Below are 26,658 nucleotides of genomic sequence, written 5' to 3'. Positions count from 1 at the left end.
AATTCCTCCAAATAATCCCCATTTTTAATAATGTAATAATTAATGTACCTGTAATCTGATTACATGTTCTTTCCCCTCTCTCTCTCTTTCTCTCTCTCTCTGGAGTTGCTATGCGGAGATGGACAGCGGTCCACGTGACCATGAACAGTATAAGCTTCGGATCAGCCTGGAAGAAGCTCGGCAAGTGAACAAATCACTGCTAAGATCCACATTTAACCCGTTGGCAGTATTTTATTTTGAAATGGTTTGGTCAAAACCATAAAAAAAAAAAAAACGGGTCACCGCCTGGAAGTTAAATGATATTCAAGGAATCAAGGCCCAATTGAATAACAATGTGGACAATTTTATTTGCTATTCAAATGATGATTTCCGGTATAATGAGAATTTACTTCCGGTATAGGGTGCGTTGAAGATAAAACAAAATTAAGTGTTGATGCGGGAGTTTTATCAATATAACACATTTTTCTGGTTAACTACATCGTCCAATTATATTCTAAAAACAATCATAATGGTACAAGTCGAATGACTGTGTTAATGCAGTTCAGCCCTGCCAGTGATTGCAGATAACATGGATCGAAGGGGAGCGGTGTCTCTCTGTGCTCGCTTGGTTTTGTCTGCTCGGCGTCTGGAGGGGAGTGGGCCAGGGAGGAGAGAGGGAGCGAGCGGGGAGCAAGCGGGTAAGCCACAAGCCCAGAAACCTGGAAATCAACGTAAACTTAGCTCCGAGCACGCAAGAAATGTCTACTTTGACATAGCGATATGCTTGGGTTCGCCGAACAACGCACCGCGCCGTGGCTTTAGGCGACAGGAGCGGGTCGTTTGCGGGAAACACTCGCCACGACCGGACAGTGGACGCAAGAAAACAACAACAGTGGTAAAAAAAAAAAAGAGAGAGAGAAAAGGAGAGACGAGGATTACACATAGCACTGACAATAAAACAACACAGCGATAGTGCGGAAGGTGAGGTCCGAGCGCAGAAGCGGCGTTGAGACTTGGAATGTTCAACATGTGCTTTTCAGGTGTGAACTTCAATCTCAGCAAAAAATGAAGACAGAAAGAAATCATCAAGTGTCTCGGACCTGCTAAGCCATCCAGCTTGAGAGCGAATGCGAGGTAAAGCTAACGCGTGCTAGTTGCAGCCCATAAGCACAGTTAGCTTGTGGGCTAACGCTAGCTGACAGGCTACAACGCGTTTTAGTCAACTTTTGCTGTTGTTTCCCGGGAGCCCAAACACTGACGGAGTGTCCTAACAAACGAGGGGAAGGGCGGGCTCCCTTCTGGACTTGTTCCCCGCTACAATTTTCCCGGAACGATGGCAGCGGAGGTCAGTAGTGAGGAGACGGGCTCGGTCACGACGGGGACTGGCGGAGGAGGCCCGGAGACGGCCCCGTTCCCTTGCTATCCCAGGTCAACCAGAGCGAGGGCAGCGGATTTGGAACCTGCACCAACCCTCCGCCAACACTCAAACACATCTCCGGACTCGCTCCCGGACCCGAGTATGATCTACCCGGTGTCAAGTGGGGATACAAGCGGATCAGCCCTGTCCACGACAGGGAGTGGTGGAGGTGGACATTCAGTTTTCCAAGGATCGAGCTCAGGGAACGTGGGCGGCATGTGCGGTTCTCCCACTTCAGAGGCACCGGCCTGTCGGATTTCACCCACATCTTCAGTCCCGGACGGGGTGACCGACTTCCCCCCACTACCGCCTCCACTTCCTCCCCCTCCAGGTTGTGGCGGCACGATGGATGAAAGCGACCTGCAAGATGGGCCGGAATATGAGGAGGAAGAGGTGGTGTTCCCTCTCTCTGCACCACCCACAAACCAGTGAGTACAATAAACAGGGAAATCAATCTTTGTGCAAATGAACAGTTTTGGTTGGCAAAAAAGGTTTGGGGGGTTTTCAAACCTGGAAAATTTACATGAGAATAAATCAGGATTTTTACAGAATTAATTGTTGGCTCTTCCAAAAGGGATTACACATTTACAGTAGAACCTTGCTTTAATGGACTAATTGCCACCAGAGCCGATTGTCTGTTACATCACTGGGGATGTAACGATATCCAAACATCACAATACGATATGGTCACAATACGATGATTATTACAATATTGTGGGGAGGCTGGCGATACAAAAAAAGGTCACGATATTGTAAAAAAAGAAAGCAAAAAAGAGCTCATACTATTAAAAAAAAACACACAATATTGTGCTTTTGTCCAATACAGCAATGGAAAATATTTTAAAAATATAATATATATATTTTGAGGCTTTTACTTGCTAATGCAAGCACACATCGAGTTCCTCCACATATCGACTCAAAAGCATATTACGTTCCCCTTCATCTGACCATTAGCGTGGATTTTAAACATGAAAAGGCCAAAACATGCCTTCTAAAAATTAAACTGCACTAAACAACTAGCCACTTGAGGGTGCTAGAACTGCACAAATGTAAATCAGCCCGACTTTTTCAACATATGTGCTGCTTTTAATATCGTGACATGATGACGACGATATATTGTGGCAGTTTTAATATCGCAATATCACAATATTGTCGTTACATCCCTATACATCACCATACTTTTTTTGTTGCCTGAAAATGCCCAGTACAGTACAAAATTGTTAATATATATATATATATATATATATTATTTTTTTTTAAGTTGATAATGTTGGAAAGTTTATTTAAATGTACCTTATTGGTGCTTGGGGTGGAGGGTAATGGCATGCATCCTGGTATGTTCAAGATCTTAGCACTTCCTTTTTCACCTCAGGACAGCTGTGCACTGTATACTTATAGTAGCAGCATTTCTCACCATGGACTGTATGTCTTCTGTAATTGGGACCAAGACTGATGTTCAATTCCTTTGAGTTAGCAACTCGTGAAGTGTAAAATTTTGCGGAAAATATTTGCCCCGATAGAAGTGGTCTTGGCTGCATGTTGCACACCGACCGTGAAAGCTCCACTCGGCACATTGAACAAAGTGAAAGAGTGAAAATATGAGTGACCGAGACTGAGAGAGAGACATTCATAAACACATTCTGCGCCCGACATGCCATTCATAAACTCAGTGAATACAATAAATTGGAATGTCACGCTGATGGTTAACCAAGTCGAGCTACAATTGGCCCCACGAGAGTTCATTGCTACTGCCTGGAGAAACGTGTGCGCTTAATGCCTGAGCTTAAACAAACAACTCTGGGAAATGAGTGGTAGATTTCAAGTTTCCACGAAGATTAGAAGCTGCCTAAGTCAGAACGGGTTTCCCAGAGTTGCACCGGTGGGTTTAAACATTATTGCCAGTGGTGTGAATGAGTTACCTGATTTCATAGCTGGATACGGAAACGTCCTTTTCACTGCATAGTCATATTCCTAACATTGTAGTATGGTTCAAAAGAGCACAGTTTGTTTTTATGGACTGATGACTTCAAAATCAGCATGGCTTATTTGACATTTTCGTACAACCGTACCCACCGGTCTCTCTTTTGACGTAATCCGTATTGCCAGTTTGCAACACCTGCCCATATACGAAACCATGTGCTGCATATTGATGAGGAAAAAGCCTATGCTGTAGTTTCCATACGTTCTCATTGCATTATGCAATGTCCTGTCATGCCCTCCCAATATCCATTCTGCCCTGCCTTTTCTCTCTCCAGCATCCTGTTTTTCAACACTTCGGAACCGTTCGTTGTAGCCTTAACAGGATCCTCAATTGAGTTTCAGAGTTGTATTTGACAAGAGGCTTCTTTCTGGGGTTGGCTTGGGTGGGACTTATATCACTTTACCATTAGCCTCAAACGTTGTGATATAGAGGCCATTATAAAGTACGGATGTCCTGACCACGTTGTGCACCACTTGATATTTGAGCATTGATTGCTTCAAGTCTAAGCAAATACGTTGGCAATGGCAAAACATTTTTTTAATCCATAGTTCAATACAGTACGTACGTGTGTGTCTTAATTAAATGTAAATTAATGACTAGTCTATGCAGCTACGCACAGTAGTTGGTTGGTAAGTGTCATGACTACAAACAATGACATCGCCCTTTTAAAATTTTCTTGTCCCAAAATAATACCTACCATAACATTTTAATTTTTGGGCTTTTGGCCATTGCTGCTGGAACAGAAAACCGAAAGATGACATAAGCGGACCTCATTAACAAGCCATCCATTCAGACTCTAATCACAAGTCTGTGGTCGGTCGTCTGGTTATTGCTACCCATGTCATTTTAACGGTGTTGTCTTTAGATGTTTAGGGGCAAGGCTGGGGCCAAGCTTTATATTAATTACTGTCTTGAGACCGTCACAGGATGGCGATGAAGACTTATCTGCCACTGTGCAGCAAAATGTGGATTCCTACAAGATGCCTGAGTGCAAACTTGCCACTCCCTAGCATTTCTGTCCCACTGAGTCAGAAACCAATCGGCTGCATGCTCTTGGCTTTTTATGAGGGAGAACAAGAGAAGAGGAGAAGGCAGAAAGTCGGAGGAGGCGGATAAGTAAGAGCAACAACTGCGGCGCTACATTTCACATCACTCTACTTCATAAAGAACGCTCAAACCCCGTTTATGCCGCTAATGGATAACAGGCGTCGTTAGTCCAAATAAATGCCCGAGTGGCGTTCGTCGGAGTCTTTGCGCCCGCGTCCTATTTCTGTGGATGTTGACGGGGGATGAAAGCATCGAGGCGACAGCGGCATCGCATCATCATCATCATCATCATGGCTTGTTTGGATTTCAAGCTGCCCGGGCTCAGCGTCCCGCGTCCACGCTCACAGTTGGCCGGGCGGTAGCCGCGTCGGTGGAGCGGGTACGGCTTGCGAGACCGCGGGGCGCCGTGGAGGGAGATGCAGCAGAGGGCCAACTCGGCGTAAGTGGGGCGGCCGTTAAATCGACAAGCCATACCTCGGTTCCGAAGCGGCTTCCTGCTGATTCGGGCTACTCCAGATTCCAATTTGGCTTCAACGATTGTGTTTAAAGTGGCACATGAATGGGTGTTCGTCAGTTCACGGTTCAAATTCTGTCTTTTTCTGCTCTATCCCCCGATGAGTTTTGGCAGCTCCAGTGAGGTATTATTCATGTCAAATAATGCAATTTTTCTTTTTGGAAGTTGACGAGGTCTGCGTCTGCACTGTGTAGAATTGGCCTATTTAAGTAAATGCGTTTTTTTTGGTGACCTAAAATAATGACAACTGCATGAGTTTATCACAGCATTGGCTTCTTTTTTTTTGTTTTGTTTAATTATGTAAGTAAACTATTCCGTTTTCAGTTAATCCATTTATGGACAATTGCCTAAGCACTTTTAAGGCCGTAGCGTACAACTTGTCGGTAATCCCCAAAATACGCATTAATGAGTGCTGTGCAGATTTAATACTCACAAGGTGCAAATTGCTTATTGTATTTGATACATTTGTTAAATTGCTTATAGGACAATAGAGTGGCAAGTTACAGAAAGTGGGCCAAGTTTTTTTTTCTTCTTCCTAAAATAGAATAATAATACTTCTTCAAGTATTGAAAGTGTGAGACAGTTGAAATATTTTCTAGGTCAAGTCAACTTGCAAACAGTATTTCCCACAGAATTATTATTATTAATTCATAGTCTAGCTCCCTTCGACTACCCAATGAGGGCTCACATCTCAGTCACCATTTTCAATCTTGAGATAGTCAAACTTGCTGTATCTAGGCCGAGGCCGCAGTCTTGTTATTTCAACATATTCAATTTCAACCATCTTGAGCGATACGTTACTTGACAGCCGACAGTCAGTCAAACATGCTCACAGGAAACGCAAAAATTATCTGCCTTTTTTCATCTTGCCTCATGATAACACGACACTGTAGGAGGCAACTCCACATATTTTTGGGTGATCGTGCAGTGGTGACTTTATGTAAGGGCAAATGTTGCCTTCGCTAGGCTTAGACCTAATTCTCATGTTGTCAAAAAGGTCCTCATGAGTCTTTTGTTTGCGGAGTGTGGTGAAAACGCAGAATGGACACCTTCCCTTGACTCGGGTGTCAGTCATGCAGAGAAACAGGATGTCACTGTGCTGCTTGCTTTTCATGTTCAGACATGACGGGGCATTCCTCAAGTTGATAGCGCTCATTCTTATAACCACTAGCATGGCCGATGCTTCAGTGTGTGTGTTCGTGTGCCTGCTTGATCTACCGTATCAAATGAGATTTGAGTTTTGAATTTTAGATGATAGACACATTTTAACTCCTATTACAGCATAATCTATGGACGGGCGTTTACATGTGACTAAATGATCACAGCAGCACAAATAATGCACACATACAAACTGACATGATCACATTGCTAACCTGTGTGCTAGCATGGCTAATAGGGCTGGGAATCTTTGACTGTCTCACGATTCGAGTCATATTTTTGGGTCCGCGATTCGATTCAGAATCGATTATCGATTCAGGACGATTTTAGATGAAAAATGATTTGATTGACAAAGATTTCTGCTTCAATTTATACATATGCAAAGAATTTATCACGATCTACTCCAGTCTGACTCGCTAATGCTAATTAGCGCGCTACTCGTGGCAATTTTATCACTCAAAAGAATGACTACTCATACAAAACGCTTCAGGAATGTACACAGAGAAGCATCTTAACATCCTACACTGCAAAAAAACAACAACTTTTATTGGAATAACTTGATCGTGACTTTTTGCTTCTATGTGGCTACAACTTAACAGTGTATCAGGACGAGCGAAGCCACGCTGCTCCTAAGTGGCCAAATCGCGTACAACATGAACAGTGCTCCCAATAAAGGCACACACAAACAAGGGCAAGACAGTATAAAATAATTGAAATAAAATCGATTTTGGGACATTTAAAATCGATTCTGAATCATACTAAATGAGAATCGCAATTCTTATGAGAGTCGGTCTTTTTCGGCACACCCCTAATGGCTAGCCTGTGTAAATTCACTCTCTACTGTATTAGGATTGTGATTGAAGCATGTGAAAATGTCTGTGATTGTTTTGAACTCCTGTTTTTATGCCAATATCACATCGCAGAAGTCTGTGTGGATGTGACCCATTTGTCATGTGACTTTTCTTTATACACGTGCTTTATATTTATTTACAGTAACTAACATTGTTTTTATGTTCTAACTTGTTATATTGAAGATACTAATTTAAAAACATAAATTTTTGAGCAGAAAATGAGCAGAATTTTTGAACTTTTTTTTAAAATTTGCAGCCATTTTTGTTAAATGGCAGGACTTTTTTCTTTTTTTTTCTTTTTTTTTTTACATCTCAATACAATCCTAGTTCTGCAATTAAATGAGCCTCGCATGAACAGTGTATCATTTGTGGCAATGTTATATGTATAATTAATAGTGGGGTAGTGTGTGCACAAATTTTGGACGGCAAGTGCTTAAACCTTCTAATGTCATAATTGGAGCCAAACTACTTTGCTTATAAAACGATGTGCCGAGCTACGCTTTCTGACACTTTCATTTGGTTCTTTCCCTCTTCACTCGTATATCTTTCTTCAGCATTATTTCCCACCGTTGTCTTGGATCCTTGATGCGGCTTGTACCGACTCTCCAGCTGCACTCAATACTCTTATCACACAAATCCCTCCAAAGCCCCTTTCACAGACACTTCACTTTCCTGTTCCTGGCTTCCTCTCTGCAAGCTCTCCTTTGGTAGCAGGCTTGGCTTCATCTCGCTTTTCTTTTCAAAAAGAGACTTGCAGGTTGATGACTACACGGGAGCCCTTTTAGCTCTCCTGTTACAAGAAGTACTGCTGCTTTTTTTTCCCCCCTCACTGAGTGGCCTAAATTTGGATAAGGCATGTTAATTTTTTACCCAGTCGGGAAAGGATGACAGGATTTGGCCTCGCCTGATGAAAATTTCAATAGGAGTTCTAAAGGCAAAATGGTCTTGAAACCCATAACTTTCTTCAAAACTATTATTTCTAGCTCAGCATTTTTTTTACACGCTGATTTCATCAGTTTATTATTATTATTGTTATTATTTTGTCTCACAATCTACTAGCAGCCATTGCCACTAAATCACCTTGTCTTGATGCGTGTCTGTCCAGGTGGTACCATGGCAAGCTAGACCGAACCATCGCTGAGGAGCGGCTGCGCCAGGCTCGGACCCATGGCAGCTACCTCATCAGGGAGAGTGACCGCCGGCCCGGTTCCTTTGTCCTGTCTTTCCTCAGCATGACCAATGTGGTCAACCACTTCAGGTAAGTTTTTCCATACATGCAGAATGGACACTTTGTCTTGGTTATTTTTTCTAAAGGGGTGATTTATTTCGTAGTCCAAAAAAATCATGCTATTTAAAACCGGAATTCTCACAGTAATTAACCAAACTACCAAATAGCTCAAAAATCGGCTGAATAAGAATGCATTTCAGCGAAACAAATTTCTACTGGAATGAAAAGGGATTTGAACTGTCATGCAAGTTTTTGAGCATCCCGTGTATTTTTTGGCTTTAGCACAAGCAAGTCTGACATGTTAAATAACAAGTGTGAACAACAAAGGTCACGCTATACTTATCGCTTGACCATATTTTCCACCAGTCATTTTGGAAACCACATGTGATGCTGTTTAATAAACTCTGAGATGCAACTAGCATTTTGTTGCATTTGCGTTCACATAGGTTTCCTTTAGGAAACCACGAAACGGAAGTTTAACGTGAAATAAGGCATAGTTGTTTGTCAAGATGAATATTTTAGTTTATTGTACCTAATTCTATTCACCTTTTCATTTATTTATGCATAAAAGTGACCCTCCTTTTCTAATAACTGAACATTTATTAAACTTCTTTCCTTTGATGCATGTGAACAAAAAATAAAAGAGGAAGGTTAACTTCTGTTGGTTTTTCCCCCCGCGAGCTTTTATTTACAGTGAAACTTTTCTATTAATTCGAGATCGGGAACGAGCCCTGTTGCAAATAGTGAAACTCTGCCGATATTTGACGGCTTCTTGAAATGGTTTGTATTTGCCTATCGATTCACTGACGTCACGGGATCGCGAGAACGCCCCTCACGTTGGGTCAACTTTGCTGCTATTGTGTTTACACCGAATGTTCTTTTTGTTATCGATGAATATCACACCCAGCTTCCTCTAACGTTACTTGTGTAAGGAAGATGTATGCGGAAGATTTAGCTCAACATTCTTTGCAGCGGTACACGTTGAAACGTTTGATTTGGGGAATCGATCGGATTACTAACATTTGCCGATACCGCCCGGACCGGACGACATGGCAATGTATGCTCTAAGGTAGGACGGCTTGGCTCTCAAAACACGGGCATTCTTGCGTCTTCTGTACTTTCGGCTTTTATTGGTTGTGAATTTACCATTTGTGAATTCGAGGTGAAGAATCTCAGGTTATTTTTTAAACCAAGTTAGCTAGTTCCCCAAGGCGCTAGCTACTAGCGCTAGCATGTTACAACATTGTTGATTCATCACTTATTTTCATACACTTTAGCATCATTTCAACTTTTGGGCTGCTGGGAAAAGAAAATAAGAGACCTCAAAATTGAACATCTTGACCACAAATCTATTTTTAGCCAGATAAAACAGGTGCATTTTTCATTCAATAATGGAGGATAGGTTCTCACCAAATTAATCCGCAATTGCCAAATCACAAATATGTGGTATGGTTTCCCACCTGAGAGAGAGATTATCGTTCTAATTAAATATCAGTGACTTTGTGTCTTTTTGTCTCATAGCATTGCAGGAAGCCAAAAAGGCAACTTCTAAAGGAATTATGAACATGAGGTTAATTGCACGACACTTTCAAATGGTTGATATGCTTGGATGGCCCATGAATCAGACTAGTAAAAAAACAACAACAAATAATTAACTGCTATTTAATAGAATTTATTTGCCATTGCAAAAATCCACTCCATGCATCTATATTGTAGATGGTAGTATTTGTTTCCACCACATTTCCTATGTAAATGAGCAAACTGGTCAACATGACGCTATACTCTGTGATGATCATATACTGTATAATTAATTGACTGTTCTCATTGTTTTGTGTTCCCGCTTCAGGATAATTGCCATGTGCGGGGACTATTACATAGGGGGGAGGCGGTTCTCTTCCTTATCAGACCTAATTGGTTACTACAGCTACGTGTCTTGCCTGCTCAAAGGAGAAAAGCTGCAGTGGCCTGTTGCCCCTCCGGAGGTCAGACTATGAAATATTGTTCACATTATACAAGAATATCGTCAAAGATCATTTAAGATGCACTGCATTCAGACACTTGACATTCAGTAGAACAATTTAAGTAATTTACATAATGGTTATGGAGTAAATGTGATATAAAGACATAAATGTCACGTTCAGAAGGTTGAAAATTATAATTATGTCTTTTTTTTTTTGTGTCTCTTTGCTTAGCCTGTAGAGGACAGGAGGAGAGTAAGGGCCATACTGCCATACACCAAAGTGCCAGATACTGATGAGATCAGGTAAGCATTCATCATTTCATCACACATGTAACATAAACACATGAAATACAGTTGGGATGGATGACTGAGCCATACAAAACCTCAAATGTTGCCAAAGCCCGCCCCCTGCTGGTTAGTTCAGGAAATATCACAAATGCCAGGAAGTGTGTGTGTCGTGGTTAGTGGAGATGAGTCAGTTAAAATAACAACCCGCACAATTTGATGTCACATAGTCCCTCTTACAACATGAAACGATATTTACCAAATGTGTCCGCAGCTTCCTGAAGGGAGACATGTTCATCGTTCACAATGAACTGGACGACGGCTGGATGTGGGTGACCAACGTTCGTACGGAGGAGCAGGGCCTCATCGTGGAGGATCTGGTGGAGGAGGTGGTAAGTGGATCCTATATTGACTTTAAGTACACTATATTTCATTTCATATAAAAAAAATACTTAGCTGTCAAAAGTACCACCATATTATGTAACATTAAAATGCAGTGGCTAGTTGTATATTTTTTTTTTTTAACCACTGGTCTGTTCTCTTCTAAATATTAGCTTTATCGTGCATTATTAAGTAGGACAGCAAACAACCATGTGGCTAAAATTATTAAAAATGGCTTAGTGGCGTTGGCTGATCAAAACATACAATTATAATGTGACAGTTGATGCATATTGACAACGTTCCATTGATGCATTTCTAGTGTCGGGAAGAGGATCCGCATGAGGGAAAAATGTAGGTGTTTTTTTTAATTAATTAAAAAAAAAAAAAATTTTATGGTGTTCATTTATGGCTGGATTGACTAATGCTACTCACTTTGGATCTTCCACAGTTGGTATCATGGAAAGATCACAAAACAAGAAGCCTACAACCTGTTGATGACGGGTAACACTTTTCTTTCACTTTCACATGCTAAAGTAAAAAAAAATAAAAATCCTTGCAGTGTAAGCAGTTTTGAAATCAATATATAAAAATGGATTTGACTACTAAACATCCTTTCTCTCCCGCTCATGCTCATAGTTGGCCAAGTGTGCAGTTTCCTGGTGCGGCCATCAGACAACACACCTGGCGACTACTCCCTCTTTTTTCGCACCAATGAAAACATCCAAAGGTTTAAGATCTCTCCCACCCCCAACAACCAGTACATGATGGGAGGGCGGTACTATAACAGGTCTTGTATTGACACATGCTCACAATCACCATATAAACGTCTATGAACGTGCGTCTCATTTGCGTTCTCGTTCCGCAGTGTCGACGACATCATCGACCATTACAAGAAAGAGCAGATTGTGGAGGGTTACAACTTGAAAGATCCCGTTTCAGTACAGGTAAGTAGACGGGTTTCGAATGTTTAAAATAATAAAAATGGAACTCCGTTTCTCTATATGCTTAATTATTTCAAATCATGACCTTTGCATTCTACAGATTAAAAGTACGGAAGGCATATCTTAACATCATTTATCTCAGATCGCTAGTTATAACAGCGCACCTTGTGTTTGTCCTCAATTAGCACCAAGAACAAGTCATCACGGACACGGTGGATGGGAGAGAAATTTACAACACAATCAGACGAAAACCAAAAGACGCGTTCTACAAAAACATTGTCAAGAAAGGCTACATCCTCTTTAACAAAGGTTTGTCGCGCAAATATTCTTTTCCCGGCACACACATTATTATATCTCCCCGCTATCGTGGTTGATTTTCTCTCATTTGAACGCGTCCAGGCAAAGGCAAACGGTGGAAGAACTTGTACTTTATCCTGGAGGGTAACGATGCCCAGCTCATCTATTTTGAGAGCGAGAAAAGAGCCACCAAACCCAAAGGTCTGATCGACCTGAGTGTGTGCTCCGTGTACGGTGTTCACGACAGCCTTTTTGGCAGGTAAGGCCTTATCATATTATTCCGTGGCATGATTTAGTGAGGCTTGTTTGGAGAAGGTATGAGGTAATACAATGTTCTTATTTTCTTCTTTTTTTTATTGCTCAATTTCAGGCCAAACTGTTTCCAGATTGTTGTTCAGCACTTTAGTGAGGAACAATACATTTTCTACTTCGCCGGGGAGGCTCCGGAGCAGGCGCAGGTAATAAAAGGCTCAAGTCGTCCATGTTTTCAAGGACTCGCAGTGCTAAAATATTCTGTTATTTTCCAGGATTGGATGAAATGCCTTCAAACGTTCTGTAGTAACTTAAGGAAGACAACTCAGCCCACCTCCAACAAAAGGTTGCGACAGGTATGCACAAATGCATGCATGTCACGTTTTCGTTTTTTTCTTCAGCAGTAAAGAAGACGCTTATGTGTCTTTGCTCATCTTCAGTGCATACAATTTGGGGAGGTTGTTATATAAACAGGTTTCCAAAAAGAGGTGGAACCAAGTGCACTAATGAGGTCATCTGACTTTATTTTCTTAGTTGGGGGAAAAAAATCCATGCAAATCTATGTCTATTTCAAGCCCGAACTGCTCGCTTGTATTTCAGGTGAGCAGCCTGGTGCTGTACGTGGAGGAGGCCCATAAGCTGCCGGTGAAGTATTTCACCAACCCTTACTGTAACATCTACCTGAACAACGTCCAGGTGGCCAAAACGCACCCACGGGAGGGGCCGAACCCCGTCTTCACGGAGGAGTTCATTTTTGAGTGAGCCTCCTTTTATATACGCTTCGCATCGGAGTTTCTTCTTCTTGCTTACTAAATTCCAAATTTTTTCTTTTGTCTGTTTCTAGTGACCTCTCGAGTGAAATCAACAGATTTGAGATCAGCCTGAGCAACAAAACGAAAAAGAGCAAAGAAAGTGACATCTGTATGTGCATCTGCGTGTTTTATGACCAAATGTTGTTTTCTCATCTTTCTGACATTTCCTGTTTTGCTTCTTCTTTCCTTCGATGTTACCCCTCCCCCCCCTCCCTCCCCCGCCACTAGTATTCATGCGCTGCCAGCTAAGCCGCCTGCAAAAGGGCCAAATGATTGACGAGTGGTTCCCTCTCAGCTCCCACGTGCCTCTGAAGGGCATCGAGCCGGGCTCTTTACGTGTGCGCGCCCGATACTCGATGGAGAAGATCATGCCCGAAGAGGAGTACAGCGAGTTTAAAGAGGTCAGCGCCGCTGCCGTTCACGCCGACTGGGTCCATACACCGTCCGTCCACAATGACCGCATGTTTGCGTGTCCTCACGTAGATGATACTGCAGAAAGAGTTCCATGTCATCTACGCTCTGGCCCACGTGTGCGGCCAGGACCGCACCTTACTGGCAAGCCTCCTCCTGAGGATCTTCAGACACGAAAAGGCCGAGGCGCCTCTTCTCAGGACTCTCAACGACCGAGAGATTAGCATGGAGGGTGAGAGAATTAAATGGAAGTGTGGAAATGGTGTGTAGAGTTGTCGTAGCAAAATGCCAGAGTCTGTCACTAACCTTTGCGACTGCGGTGCGGTTCTAATTACATGTGGCATCTTGATTTACAAGACCACGCCTGTGAACTCATTTTACTCAGATACGAGTGACCCGATTTATGGCCAATTGTCAAAAATAAGGAGTAGACTCACCCAGTTGAAGGCTAATTAATCACTGCCATTGACGGCTATAGACGTCAAAAACTCAGAACATTTATAAAATGTGTGATTAATCGTGAGTTAACTATTGAATTCATGTGATTAATTACGATAAAAACATTTAATCGCCTGACGCCCCTCATTTTTAGTAATCTTTTTTTTTTTTGAATCGCGTCATTCGATTAAATTTTTTTATTGTAATACATCGCATGATTTCAATAGTTTTTTAATCACAAGTTTTATATATTTTATAAATGTACAATAAAAAAAATTCTAGGTTTTCATACTCTTGTTAACAAAAGTGGAAAAAATGTAAACTAATTGAAATAGTTCAAATGAATTTTTGACGTCTATAGCCGTCAATGGCAGCGAATGAGTTAAAGGGGGAAGTCAGCCATAAACATTTCTTGACAATAATATGCCATATGTGACCTCACTAGTCCAAACATGACATTCTGATTAATATTGCATTTGTGGAATATGAGTTATGACGTAAAATCCAGCCCCATTTCAAGGGGCGAACAGTTTGCCACTTCCTGTTGGCTGAAGATGACGTCACAGTTGCTCAGGCAACAACCAATCACGGCTCACCTGTTTTCTGAAGCTGATATTTATAACAACTGCTGGATTTTGCGGTTTTAACTCATAATTCACAAATGCAATATCAACCATATTACCGTATTTAGACTATTGGGGCTGCATAGAACATATTATTGTCAAGAATTTTTTGGGGTTGACTTCCATGTTAACTCATCCACTGCCATTGACGGCTATAGACGTCCAAAATTCATTTGAACTATTTCTATTAGTTGAACCTTTTTTTTTTCACTTTTGTTAACAACAGTATGAAAACCTAGAAGAAAATTATTGTACATTTAGAACAGATATAAAATTTGTGAGTAATCGTGAGTTAATTATTGAAGTCATGCAATTAATTACAATTAAAAAAAATTATCGCCTGACGCCCTTAATTTTTAATAATCTTTTATTTAAAAATAAAATAAAATATTATAAAAAAAAAAAGGTTTTCATACTCAACAACTAACAAAAGTGGGGGAAAAAAGTTCAGCTGCTACTTTTCGACATGATGTATTCTCATGCTGCTTTGCAAATGAGCTCATTGTGCGCTGTTCGTAACCTCAAAGCGTGCATGTCAAGACTCAGGAACGGCATAAACCAGGAGATTGTTTTAAGGCGCAACATTTGTTGCTTTCTGATCTTACATTCACATCATCACCTCCCTACTGCAAATCTAAATATCGCATTGAAGCAAATGAGCACAGAAATGCACATCATTTATTCTGAGCTAAAACTCTTTCTGCTTGCGGAAAGATGAAGCCACAACGTTGTTCCGGGCGACCACTCTGGCCAGCACACTGATGGAGCAGTACATGAAGGCCACGGCTACGCCCTTCGTCCATCATGCTCTGAAGGACACCATTCTGAAGATTATGGAGAGTAAACAGTCCTGTGAGGTACAGCGAATTTCCTTATTTACTTATAAGCTCCTTTTTTTTTTTCTCCTGCGTAAACTACAAACCACAATAATAAACATGTTAAATGAAGAACTCTGGTTGTTTCAGTGAACTGAGCATTAGTGTCTTTTTTTTTTTTCACAATGTTGCTGCTCTAATTAGCTTGTGCCACGCATACCTAATGAAGTCACCGGAGAGTATATAACCTTAACATTATATATATTTTTTCAACTTATTTCCAAGTCTTACTTCAGGGATGTGATTTGTCCGCTAATTCGCGGAATTCCGCTTTTTTTTTATTCCCCCCCCCCCCCCCCCCCTCCAAAAAAATCGTTTTTTTTTTTTTTTTTTTTTTTTAGTAGTTGATTGTGTATGCACATGACTCCGACAGATAACATCTTCTGCTATAACAAAGACATTTGTGGTATGCTCTAATATGAGTTACTTTTCATTTGGTCATGATACAATTATTTGCTCATGAAATTTGAACTCTTCAACATTATTTATGTGTTAACTTAGTAATCACATTAGTTAGATATGATGATATTCTCAGTGATAGTTTTTAAAAGCAAAGGCAGTCCAATGTTTTTGAATGTGACTGATTTTGAATCGACTAAAACTGCCATTTTATATGGGATAGTTCAATATACATTGAAAATTTATGCTGTTGTTTTGTCTATTTCTTTGTCATGTGAGTGCATTGAAAGTACTTAAAAACACGGAAAACCCATGAGCTCCGGGAAGCCCCCCTTGTCCCCCCACCAGGGCACTGCCCTGGACCTAGCTGGGTGCCAGCGACCCCCAGACCCCTGGCTAAATTTTCAGATAATTTCACTTTGGTCAAATCACATCCCTGTTACTTAGAAAGAATATTCACTTTAGAAAGACTACTGAAATAATTGCAAAAAAAATCAGTATGTCCAATTTTGTCAAATTAACTTTGTACTGAAATGCCTCCATCCACACACGTTCATTTTACAAGCTACGCGTATACAAAAGCAATTTCTAGATTTGTTGCCGTTTCTGTAGCATGCCATGACAATTTCATGGTTTCCGTCTGTTTTCAAGTTGAACCCCTCCAAACTGGAAAAGAATGAGGATGTCAACCTCAACCTGGCTCACCTCCTCAATATCCTGTCAGAACTGGTGGAAAAGATCTTCATGGCTGCTGAGATCCTACCGCCGTAAGCACACAAATGTCTTTATAAAGCACAACCATTTTCATGGCAATGTCCCAATGGGAGTCCAATCAAGAAGCTGTTGTTGTTATTGTTCCAGGACGCTAAGATTCATTTATGGCTGTTTGCAAAAATCCGTGCAGCAGAAATGGCCGGCTAATACCACCATGAGGACCCGAGTTGTGAGGTAAACACAAAAACATACTTAACTCTTTGACTGCCAAAAACGTTAAAATAACGTTTAGTAAAATCCTATGGAGGAGTGCCAAAGACGTTAAAAGACGTTTGTTTCAAAACAGAGGTGAAACTAACCATTTTCTATTGTTGATTACTGAAAAACGGAATAAGGTAGAAACAAACTTTTTTTTTTCTGATGAAAGATGAGAGTCCAATCTTTCATTTGGTAGTATGTGTGTTTCCATAGTCCAAACACATAATTTTCTGTGGACCTTGAAAGATCAGTCAAAATGCTTAAATCGGCTGGCACCCACGGCATCCCTTTTCTGAAAACGTCTGGCAGTCAAAGAGTTAAATGCTTTCTTATTTGTTGTTATCGCTGATGAACATTTGAAAGTAAGCTTCTTTGCTGCTTTCTTGCCTCGCTGAACTGAAAAGAAAAGAAAGAATACTGTCAATCTGATAGAGGCACTAACCTTATCTCACTTCATTGATTGGTGGAAAAATGAAGAATTGACAAATATTTTTCATTTCGTTTTGCTTTTAATTAATGTATGTCCTTATCCCATTTTTTTCGTCTTCCAGCGGGTTCGTCTTTCTAAGACTCATCGGTCCTGCAATCCTCAATCCGAGAATGTTCAACATCATTGCTGGTGAGCTGCCATCCAAAGTGCCGCTCAATGAAATTTTATTGTAACCCCAACAAATTCTTGTCAAAATGCTGATCAATATCAAACGTATCCTCTTGCAGACCCGCCATCTTCGACAGCCGGCAGGACCCTCACACTGGTGGCAAAGTCGGTTCAGAATCTTGCCAACCTGGTAGAATTCGGTGCTAAGGTATGAGACGTCTTTTCCTGGAATGTGATTTTGTGATCGTCTTGACATTGTGTCTTTTTCTTTTTTTTTTTTTTCTTCACACAGGAGCCTTATATGGAGGGCGTGAATCCTTTTATCAAAAACAATAAGCATAGGATGATCATGTTTCTGGATGAGTTGGGGGTGAGTACCATTTGTGTCATCAATGTCAAGGCTAGGGTTGCACACAAAGAGTTTCTGGTAAATGTCCATAGGAAGTTTCGAATTCTTGAAACTACAGTGGAATATCTCTCATTAGCGGGCGATAGCACACATAAACAATTGGACTCTTCATAAGTTGCATTTGGACTTTGTTTGCAGAATGTTCGCGATCTTCCTGAAACCACAGAGCACTTTAGGACAGATATGTCCCGTGACCTGGCTGCATTGCACGAGCTGTGCGCCGCGCACTCAGACGAGCTTCGGACGCTCAGTAATGAGAGGGGAGCTCAGCAGGTGAGAGACGGTCGTCGGTTTTCCAACAACACTCTCCAAAACCGTCACTTTTCAGGAGACCCACAAAATGTCACGTTTGTCCAACCATTAACATTGTCAAAGAAAGTGGTTTTCAACACTTTAGAATAGATTTTCAGTCATGTGCAAAAAATAACTGATCGGTAGTGTATATATAGATTTGGGTTATAAAAAAATTGTGACAGCTTTTAGCGCATTGCCGGCAAATTATGCATCTTCCAAAATTTTAGTGTTTGCAATTTGAAAACTGCATTCTACTTCATTGTGATGTCAATTTGGATTTGATTAATTAGGGTTTTAAGTATCTCATTCACTCCCAGCCATTTTCACTGAAGCAACCCCCTTTGCTCCCGGCTGTTTTACTGGATTTTGCCTGGTCAACAGAATATTGTGTTCTATTGCTATAAAAACATGGAACCTACCATTTCATCAGGAAAAACTTTGTATTTCTGTTTCCGTTTTCCAGCAGTTAACATTAGAATATAGCTAAGTTTCATCTTTATTCACAAACCTGTTGAAAACAGTGGAAAAGCGCTCGTTGCAACATGGCCCTGGTTGATCTCTTATACTCTGCTGCCACATGCTAGCCTTTTTTTTGTAATAACTGCCATTCCTTTAAGCGACCTCTTCAGGTCAGAGGCTGCTTCAAAGCCTTCCGTAAGCTCTAGCATTAAAAAAAAACATATAAATACGTTTTTGGGACCACGGCAATATTTAAAATAAAACGTTTTTATACGTTATATACTGAAATGAACGTATATGCTGTGAGAAATGTAGTCAGGAAGACACTGATTTACTGGATGCTAACTGGTGTCACTTTCTTTCTTTCGTGTCAGCATGTGTTAAAAAAGCTGCTGGCCATCACGGAGCTCCTCCAACAGAAGCAGGCTCAGTATGCCATGTCCAACAGCAACAGGTAGTACCCCCCCGCCCTCCCGCCCCCCCACCCTACTTCACTTCCATCTCCCTTCCCTTACGACAAGTCTCCTCCACCGGGGGTGCCGCACTGGGGAGACCTCGCATGTTCTACCCTCATCTCCATGGCAACCCCATCCACCACCACCACCACCCACGCCTCATCATGTCGTCGTCCAATAGCCCCGCCCATCCCCTTCCATGTTGTCCCATTCACCATGAGAGCTATGCAACAACAGCTGAGTACAACCAATGCAGTACTAAACTGGCACCCGTCACTGACAGCTGCCTGCACAGGAAAAACTTTTTGGAACTGCGTGAATGATTCCAACTTTGGGTACATTCATTTCCCTTGCACATAAGGGACAATATTTGGATTGTGAAAAGGTTTTTCTCCGTACCAGCCATGCTTCTCTAGCACAAATTGCCAAAGTGTACCCCTCCCCCCCCTCCCGCTTCATATGAGGAAACTGACATGAAGAAGCTAGTTTTTTTTCAAACTGGATTGCGAGCGAGGATGCTTTTATACTGTAAGTAGTGACTGACTTAAATTCAAGTTTGTGACAATATAGGCAAAGTGCCGAAGCGAGCATGGTTCTTTTTCTTTTACATTTGTTTTGTTCACTTTTTTTTTTTAGATTGAAGTCTTTTGAGAAAAAGTCTGGTTATTTTATATAAGAATAAATTCTCTTGCTGGAATCATGAGTGTGTATAAGAGAGATGAGCGGAATTTTTCGCCCTCAGATTGTATCAACTGTTTTGATTGTTTGGTTAAGCTTTTTTTTTTTTTTTTTTTTCCCCCCACCTGGAAATTTTGCAATCCCGGCAAAACGCATAATCCGAGAATCCAAATATGATGCAAAATGTTTACAGCAGATTTTTTTGGAAAATAGTACAGACTGTATCAGACATGCATGCACTTATTAAACAGTTTTTGTAAAGTAGTGGATGGGCTTATTCTTTGGCGTATTGAAGACACGATATATAAAAAATAAATTTTATTTGTCACGCACAATGAAAACAAACCATTTATACTGAATGCATTTTATGTCACGTTTGCCGATTGGTCACTTCGAGGAAGGAACGGGTCACATGAGATCTTCATCAGTCCACTCCTGTGATTAAAAACAACACAGTTAAAGACAAAAAGCTGATTTGGAATCTGAAGCGTAAACATGATCTCACCTCTTGTATTCGCAGCTCTTTTGCTACGTGGCCTTCCTCCTCGTAGCCCCGCTTGCGTTTGCTGCCACGCACACACACACAAAAAAAAACAACTTAAGTATGCTGGACTTGTTGAGCTCTATGATCAATGTTGTGACCAAACCACCTTCCATTTTCATTGATGCAACTTTAGATAGTTTTCATTAGGAGTAGTTGTTCCTCCCACCCCATATCACTCCCATCTCAAGTAAGTACATTTACTAGATGCAGTGTTTTCCAACCTTACTTTAGGTTATTTGTCGTGAATAATTTTTCAACTAAATTAACTCTTGGACTGCCAGACGTTTTCAGAAAAGGGATGCCGTGGGTGCCAGCCGATTTTAAGCATTTTGACTGATCTTTCAAGGTCCATAGAAAATTATGTGTTTGGACTATGGAAACACACAAAAAGTTTGTTTCTACCTTATTCCGTTTTTCAGTAATCCACAATAGAAAATGGTTAGTTTCACCTCTGTTTTGAAACAAACGTCTTTTAACGTCTTTGGCACTCCTCCATAGGATTTTACTAAACGTTATTTAACGTTTTTGGCAGTCAAAGAGTTAAGCGCAAATCGGATAATTTTCCATGATGCTGGTTGGGAATCGCTGCACTACTTCTTGACAACGTGTACCTTTCCCAACATGTCTACTTTATCTTCCAGGACCGAGTGCACCATCATGTCACTGGCAGCCGCCATCCAAGTCATGTGAATTCCGTGGAATCGCACATGAGTCAAAAGTGCCGGCCAGAAAGAGCGAGGCCTTGTCCCCGGGCCTCCAGTTATTTCTCAGCACGTGGCCTACTATCTCCGTAGTTCAAATGCAATATGGCCGCCCCCCTGTTGAGAGCGGGGGTGGGTGGAAACACATTTGCTGCATATGTGAACGTTGTCCTTCCAAAGCCTTTCCCAAATATGCTTTAGACGCAAGTCTTGGAACGATTGATGATGGACCTGAGCTACAGTCAGCTGCAGAACTGTATGAACTCCCTAACATGGATGTGGACATATGGGGAGGGGAGCGGGAGGGGGGGGGGGGCGTCCAAAGCACTGAAAGTAGCATCATCTGCAGTCATCAGGGAATTTGACTACACACGAGACTACACAAGCCTTAAGTCCCCTTTCTACACACCATCCACCCCATGACACTTGTTACATTTATTTTATTTTTTTTTTTATATATGCTGCTTTGTGAATAGATAATCCAAATGTGTTTTGTTTGTATGACGTAGCTTAACAGCAGAAAAGGTAGTCTTGATTAGGAAATGCGCGTGTGTGTGTGTGTGTGTGTGTGTGTGTGTGTGTGTAACCTGTCTTGTGCATGTGTTAATCCTGCTGCATAAACGCTGCTCTTCCCAACTCAAGGCCGGGATTTGATCGAAAAGCTTTCACGTGAGCAGGGTACACGCATACTGAAACCCGGCTGTGAGAAATTGTATGCTAAAAAGAAAAAAAACACTTAAAGGTTGAATACGCTTTGCTTGAATTTACTGTACTGTTAAAATTAATAACCCACTAACATCATACAGTTTGCACATATAATCCACTAGAGGGAGCACTCTTACTACAATTTGAAAATCACTGTCCTTTTTTTTTTTTGGAGAAAAAAAAATCACTGTCCTAATCCCGCCCATCCAGCCATATATTATCTGATGTAAATACTTTTTTTTTTTTTTCTTTCATAGTTTGACAGTTAACTTGTCAGTCACATTTAAAATAGTTTTGAAGCAAGACTTGGCCTCACAGTTCTTTGCAAATGTCAGTATGCATGTACCCAGCTTCACCTGCAATCCCCCCCCCCTCCCCCACGTCTCGACTGTTCTCTTCCACGCAAGTGATCACGCCACGTTAGGGTCATCCCACAGCAGTTTTGAGGAGATTTTGAAAACACTCCCACGGAAAGTTTCCAACTTTGAACATTTCCCAACCCCACTCCCACTCGGACACTGTGCTGGTCGTAGTCTGTCTTGGCCTCCTTGTCCTAATGTCACGTAGCTCAAGGTGTGCGACGTAACGATACTAGCGACCTCACCGAGCGTCAACGGGTGAGCTCGAACCAACGCGTCCAGCTGTGCCACCAAGCACGGAAGACTTGGCGGCAACGTGGTGCGTTGTACTGTACTTTCTTGTTATTTCATAAGCTCGATGATGTGTTCCTTTTTATTTTTCTACCTGATACTGAACCTTGAACCTTTTTTTGCATCTTAGATACGACAACCTGGCAAAAAATAAAATCAACTGTTGTGACATGACGCGAACGGAGAGTGGTTCACTTAAAACTGTAAAATCAAATATAGACAAAGGAAGCCGGTCAAGATGATCCTTACTTGTTTGAACTTGTACCAAATTCCGCATGGATCCTTGCCAGCTTCTGCTTGCAAGCATTCACATCATCAGGTTTTGGAAGTTCGTATCGTTTCAGGAGGCTTTTGATCCCTACAAGGGGGTGCAGAAGAAGCGTTGCAGGGCCACAGTCTTGCAGAGGATGCAACATCGCCATCTGGTGGCGCGGCTTACTCACGTCTCATGGAGTCGTACATCTTGGACAGGGTTTCTTTCTCAGCCTTCAGTCCCAAGCATTCCGTCAGGTAACTAGGGAACAAAAAAAACACGATTGCCTTTAGATCTTTTCTGCTGTGAAGAACCAAAAGCCGTTCCGTGGCCTACCTCTCGACGTTGAGGCCAGCTCTTGAGGCGCTGCTCAAGATCGCGGTTAGTGCAATCTGTGAAGGGGAAAAGAGCAGCCCTGCATCTGTCATCGCCGCATATGCTAGAAAGTCATCCACATTCTTCCTCAGGGACTCTGGGTTCTCCAGGGTGGGATATCTGGTCTGGAGAGGGAGAAATGTGATTATCCAAAAGACCAAATTCAGTGGAAGTGAAAAAAATAATAATGTAGCAATGGAGGAAAAACTGTCCAGTTCTTAAGATTCTAATGTATTTTTAAGCAGTTTTGTATCGGAGTGTCGGCCCACCTTGAGGTCAATCAGCAGCCCTTCCAGAGGTCTGTAAGGGTTGTGGACCACCAAATGGAAGTTGAGCTGTTGGACAAGCAGCAGCTCGTACTCGAGAATCTGCTCCGAATCCCGTTCCTGTTCAGCCGGACTCTGTTCCACCAGGTTGCCCACAAACTGGCTGATGGATACGTTGAACTCTTCCACCTTGCAGGCTAGATATGCGCACGTCAGCCTGAAGAGGAAAAGAAAAGGACGTAAGAAATGATAAAAAAAAACAAAAAAAAAACGTCTTGCTTAGAAGCAGGGATGTGATTTGACCAAAGTGAAATTATCTGAAAATTTAGCCGGGGGTCTGGGGGTGTTTTTAAGTACTTTCAATGCACTCACATGACAAAGAAATAGACAAAACAACAGCATAAATTTCCAATGTATATTGAACTATCCCATATAAAATGGCAGTTTTAGTCAACTCAAAATCAGTCACATTCAAAAACATTGGACTGCCTTTGCTTTTAAAAACTATCACTGAGAATATCATCATATCTAACTAATGTGATTACTAAGTTAACACATAAATAATGTTGAAGAGTTCAAATTTCATGAACAAATAATTGTATCATGACTAAATGAAAAGTAACTCATATTAGAGCATACCACAAATGTCTTTGTTATAGCAGAAGATGTTATCTGTCGGAGTCATGTGCATACACAATGAACTACTAAAATAAAATAAAATAAAAAAAATCAGATTTTTTTTTTTGGGGGGGGAGATAAAAAAAGCGGAATTCCGCGAATTAGCGGAAAAATCACATCCCTGTTAGAAGCTTTGCAAAAAATGTCACCCTCGTTCATTTTCTTAATTTTCTCTTTTCAAAAGACGCCATAGTCGATCACCTATAAGTAAATAATTTTTAAAACAATCCATTGAAAAGTACAGTTTATGTACCGGTAACTAAGCGTGTGCCATGTAACAAACCCTTCCTCTGTGCCGTTTAGTACTTCCGATTTCTGGGAAGAATTGTACTCACATGATAATCCTTGGGTGGTACTCCATTAGAGAGTTGTTCATGTAGAATCTTCTGAAGTACATGATGGCCGTACCCTGCATACAAAATACGCGACAGGAACTAGTTTAGTTGAGTTTTTTAGTGAACCTCTCACTACTGTACACACAACTGATTTTTAATTCATGTTTTATAGTATTAGGCAAGTCTGAATTTAGTTGTCCGCCTTCAGTGTACTACCACATTGTGCCGCAATAGAATTGACTTGTCTTCTTTTCAGTTCCTCAAAGTGGATGTTACTATACTCTCCCATTCTTGATAGCAGGTAAGTAAGAACAGGTGCACCGTATTGATAAAACTTCAAATACATACAATAACAGACTTGGGCATTGCAGGCTTGAACACGTTGCAGAAGTCCAACAGCCTCCTCTCGTAGTTTCTGAAGAGAACATCTTCTTCGTGCTGGTCCAGGAATATGGACTCATTTAAAACGTGCTGTGGAATAACACATAAAGAGGTGGTGTCAAGTTAAGGTGCGCAAAGTTCAATTGGATTTGTGGTATTGTTACTGATATTGACCTTCCCATTTTCTCTTATCTTCTTCTTGAACTTCTGGTTAGCTTCAAATCTCAACTGTTCCAACTCTTCTTCGCTGTTAAACGTCCAGTATTTGATTTGTGAGCTGTCGTGGAACATGGCTGCAAGAGAAGACGTCACAGAAGGTGATTTATCTTTGGCTGGCTGTTCACAGAGAGACGTTTTAACATATATAACAACCAACCATTTTATTTTCTGGCTGATATTTACCAGTGATCAAAAATAGCTGTTGCGTATACTTACTTTACGTTCGTGTGTAAGCAGCGGCTAACGACGGTTGTCGTGCATGCTACGTCGGCTCCCAGTAAGTCTACCTAATATTTGTTCCCAAAAATGCTGGATAGCAGCTTGTTTGCGTCGGTGAATCTCAAAAAAGGACTGGTCGCACGTGGTGACGTCACACCACGTCGTCGCTTGCTGATGACGCTACCGTAATCTTTGCTGGACTGCGCGCTACATTTTTTTTTTATAGGTTTTGCTGTCTGGTTCGAACCACTGAACTATTTTGCGTTTGTATAATAAACATTTTCACAATGAAAGATTTAAAAAACAAAACATACATGAAATAGACTATCGCTGTTATACGGATTGTAGTATACATTGCACGAAAGGAGGGAAAAAAACAGTGCACAGCACTTTACAGTTCACTATTTATTGTCAAAGTCCGTTTGCACAAAACGTGCATTTATTGAAGAGCATGGCAGCTCTTGATCACCGACACAGGCTATGTTTGAAACGTCGCCACTCAACACCCCGCCCGTGTTTCCTCGCACCGCAATTTGCATAAACAGGAGTCATTTATGAATAATGAATACGCATGCATTCAGCGGGAGCCGCTCATTTGCATATCAGCACAGCTATGGTTTGATTTTCTAGCTCCGTGTTGTTGTCCTTAACAGCCACGCGAACCTGCATTAAACCACAAGCAAGGAATTATAGCGCTCGAACAGGTACGTGATTCATGAAAACAAATCAAATAAGAACTCGACTGTGGTGCTTGTATTCTGCCATTACAAGTTAAGTCTGTCTGTCATTTGCTTGTTTGTGTGAGCACTGTGCTAGTTTTCCCTCAACTCAGCCTTTTGCTCCGTCCTGCCATTGCATAAACATCAGGCGCCATGCAATATTGATGAGATCACGGCAGTGTGTGTGTGTGTGTGTGTGTGTGTGTGTGTGTGTGTGTGTGTGTGTGCGCGCGTGTGTGTGTGCGTGTGTGTGTGTGTGTGTGTGTGTGTGTGCACGCGCGCTTGTTCATTTTCGGTGAGGGGTGGGATAAGGCTAACCCACTCATTGGGCCCTTCACATTTGTGCAGTGTTATTTATTTATTAATTAATTTATTTATAATGTTAGTCATATCAACTCAAAATTGTGCATTTTAGAAAATCGATTTTCTTTGAACTCCTTAAAGTCCCTCTTGAGGGGTTACTGAATTAATGCTAGTCACTTTTTGTGTGTGTAAAGGATAGAGTAAATATTAAAGTAAAGTATAGTAAATATTATGCTTGTGACTCATGAGTATTGTTATATTGTCAGTTTTACACATGTTGAACGCTGACACATGCCGTAGATGCTATTAGTTAGCCCGTTGATGGTGTTTCCTATTATGTGTTAGCATAAAGCTAGCAGTTATGTAAGTTATGTGGTTGTTTGAAGCGCACATGTCATTTTATATGTTTCGTTTGACCGTAAACTTTAACTGGGAGTGACATAAAACAACATAAAGACTTTTTGGGAAGATTTGTTCTTGATGCTAAATTTTGCTTGTTGTGAGTTGAGTTGAGCAATAAGAAGTTGGGGTAATCCATTGCATGAGTAGGGAGGGGTGGGTGGGGGTTGCGCTTAAAATCATGACAATAGATTAAG

General features: G+C 41.3%; 2 protein-coding genes across 4 annotated transcripts; one reads left to right on the top strand and one right to left on the bottom strand.

Moving 5' to 3' along the window:
* The first annotated feature begins 630 nt into the window (after positions 1–630).
* rasa1a (RAS p21 protein activator (GTPase activating protein) 1a) lies at positions 631–22,488 on the top strand. 3 transcript variants are annotated; one of them, XM_077561372.1, is made up of 28 exons: positions 631–960; positions 1,020–1,113; positions 1,226–1,824; positions 8,053–8,205; positions 10,022–10,157; positions 10,368–10,438; positions 10,695–10,812; positions 11,121–11,152; positions 11,250–11,302; positions 11,438–11,588; positions 11,667–11,745; positions 11,928–12,051; positions 12,142–12,298; positions 12,410–12,497; positions 12,567–12,647; positions 12,892–13,049; positions 13,136–13,212; positions 13,332–13,504; positions 13,587–13,746; positions 15,290–15,432; positions 16,501–16,616; positions 16,711–16,797; positions 17,373–17,440; positions 17,539–17,627; positions 17,712–17,789; positions 17,967–18,101; positions 18,956–19,035; positions 20,900–22,488. In XM_077561372.1, exons 3-28 carry the CDS (start codon positions 1,313–1,315, stop codon positions 20,946–20,948), a joined length of 3,168 nt encoding a protein of 1,055 aa, XP_077417498.1. In that variant the 5' UTR covers positions 631–960; positions 1,020–1,113; positions 1,226–1,312; the 3' UTR covers positions 20,949–22,488. The 3 variants fall into 3 exon arrangements, with proteins under 3 accessions (XP_077417498.1, XP_077417497.1, XP_077417499.1); XM_077561371.1 differs by having other exon boundaries at positions 1,020–1,824; XM_077561373.1 differs by lacking the exons at positions 631–960; positions 1,020–1,113; positions 1,226–1,824 and adding an exon at positions 4,453–4,863.
* ccnh (cyclin H) lies at positions 20,018–25,214 on the bottom strand. The gene is made up of 10 exons (XM_077561374.1): positions 25,038–25,214; positions 24,777–24,895; positions 24,570–24,692; positions 24,222–24,295; positions 23,212–23,425; positions 22,904–23,067; positions 22,758–22,828; positions 22,564–22,672; positions 20,220–20,280; positions 20,018–20,149 (listed from the first exon to the last, which is right to left on the bottom strand). Exons 2-10 carry the CDS (start codon positions 24,891–24,893, stop codon positions 20,123–20,125), a joined length of 960 nt encoding a protein of 319 aa, XP_077417500.1. The 5' UTR covers positions 24,894–24,895; positions 25,038–25,214; the 3' UTR covers positions 20,018–20,122.
* Positions 25,215–26,658: the final 1,444 nt, after the last annotated feature.

This window comes from Vanacampus margaritifer, chromosome 3, assembly GCF_051991255.1.
Source record: "Vanacampus margaritifer isolate UIUO_Vmar chromosome 3, RoL_Vmar_1.0, whole genome shotgun sequence".
Taxonomy (NCBI): Eukaryota; Metazoa; Chordata; class Actinopteri; order Syngnathiformes; family Syngnathidae; genus Vanacampus; species Vanacampus margaritifer.
This window is presented reverse-complemented; position numbering and strand designations above follow the sequence as displayed.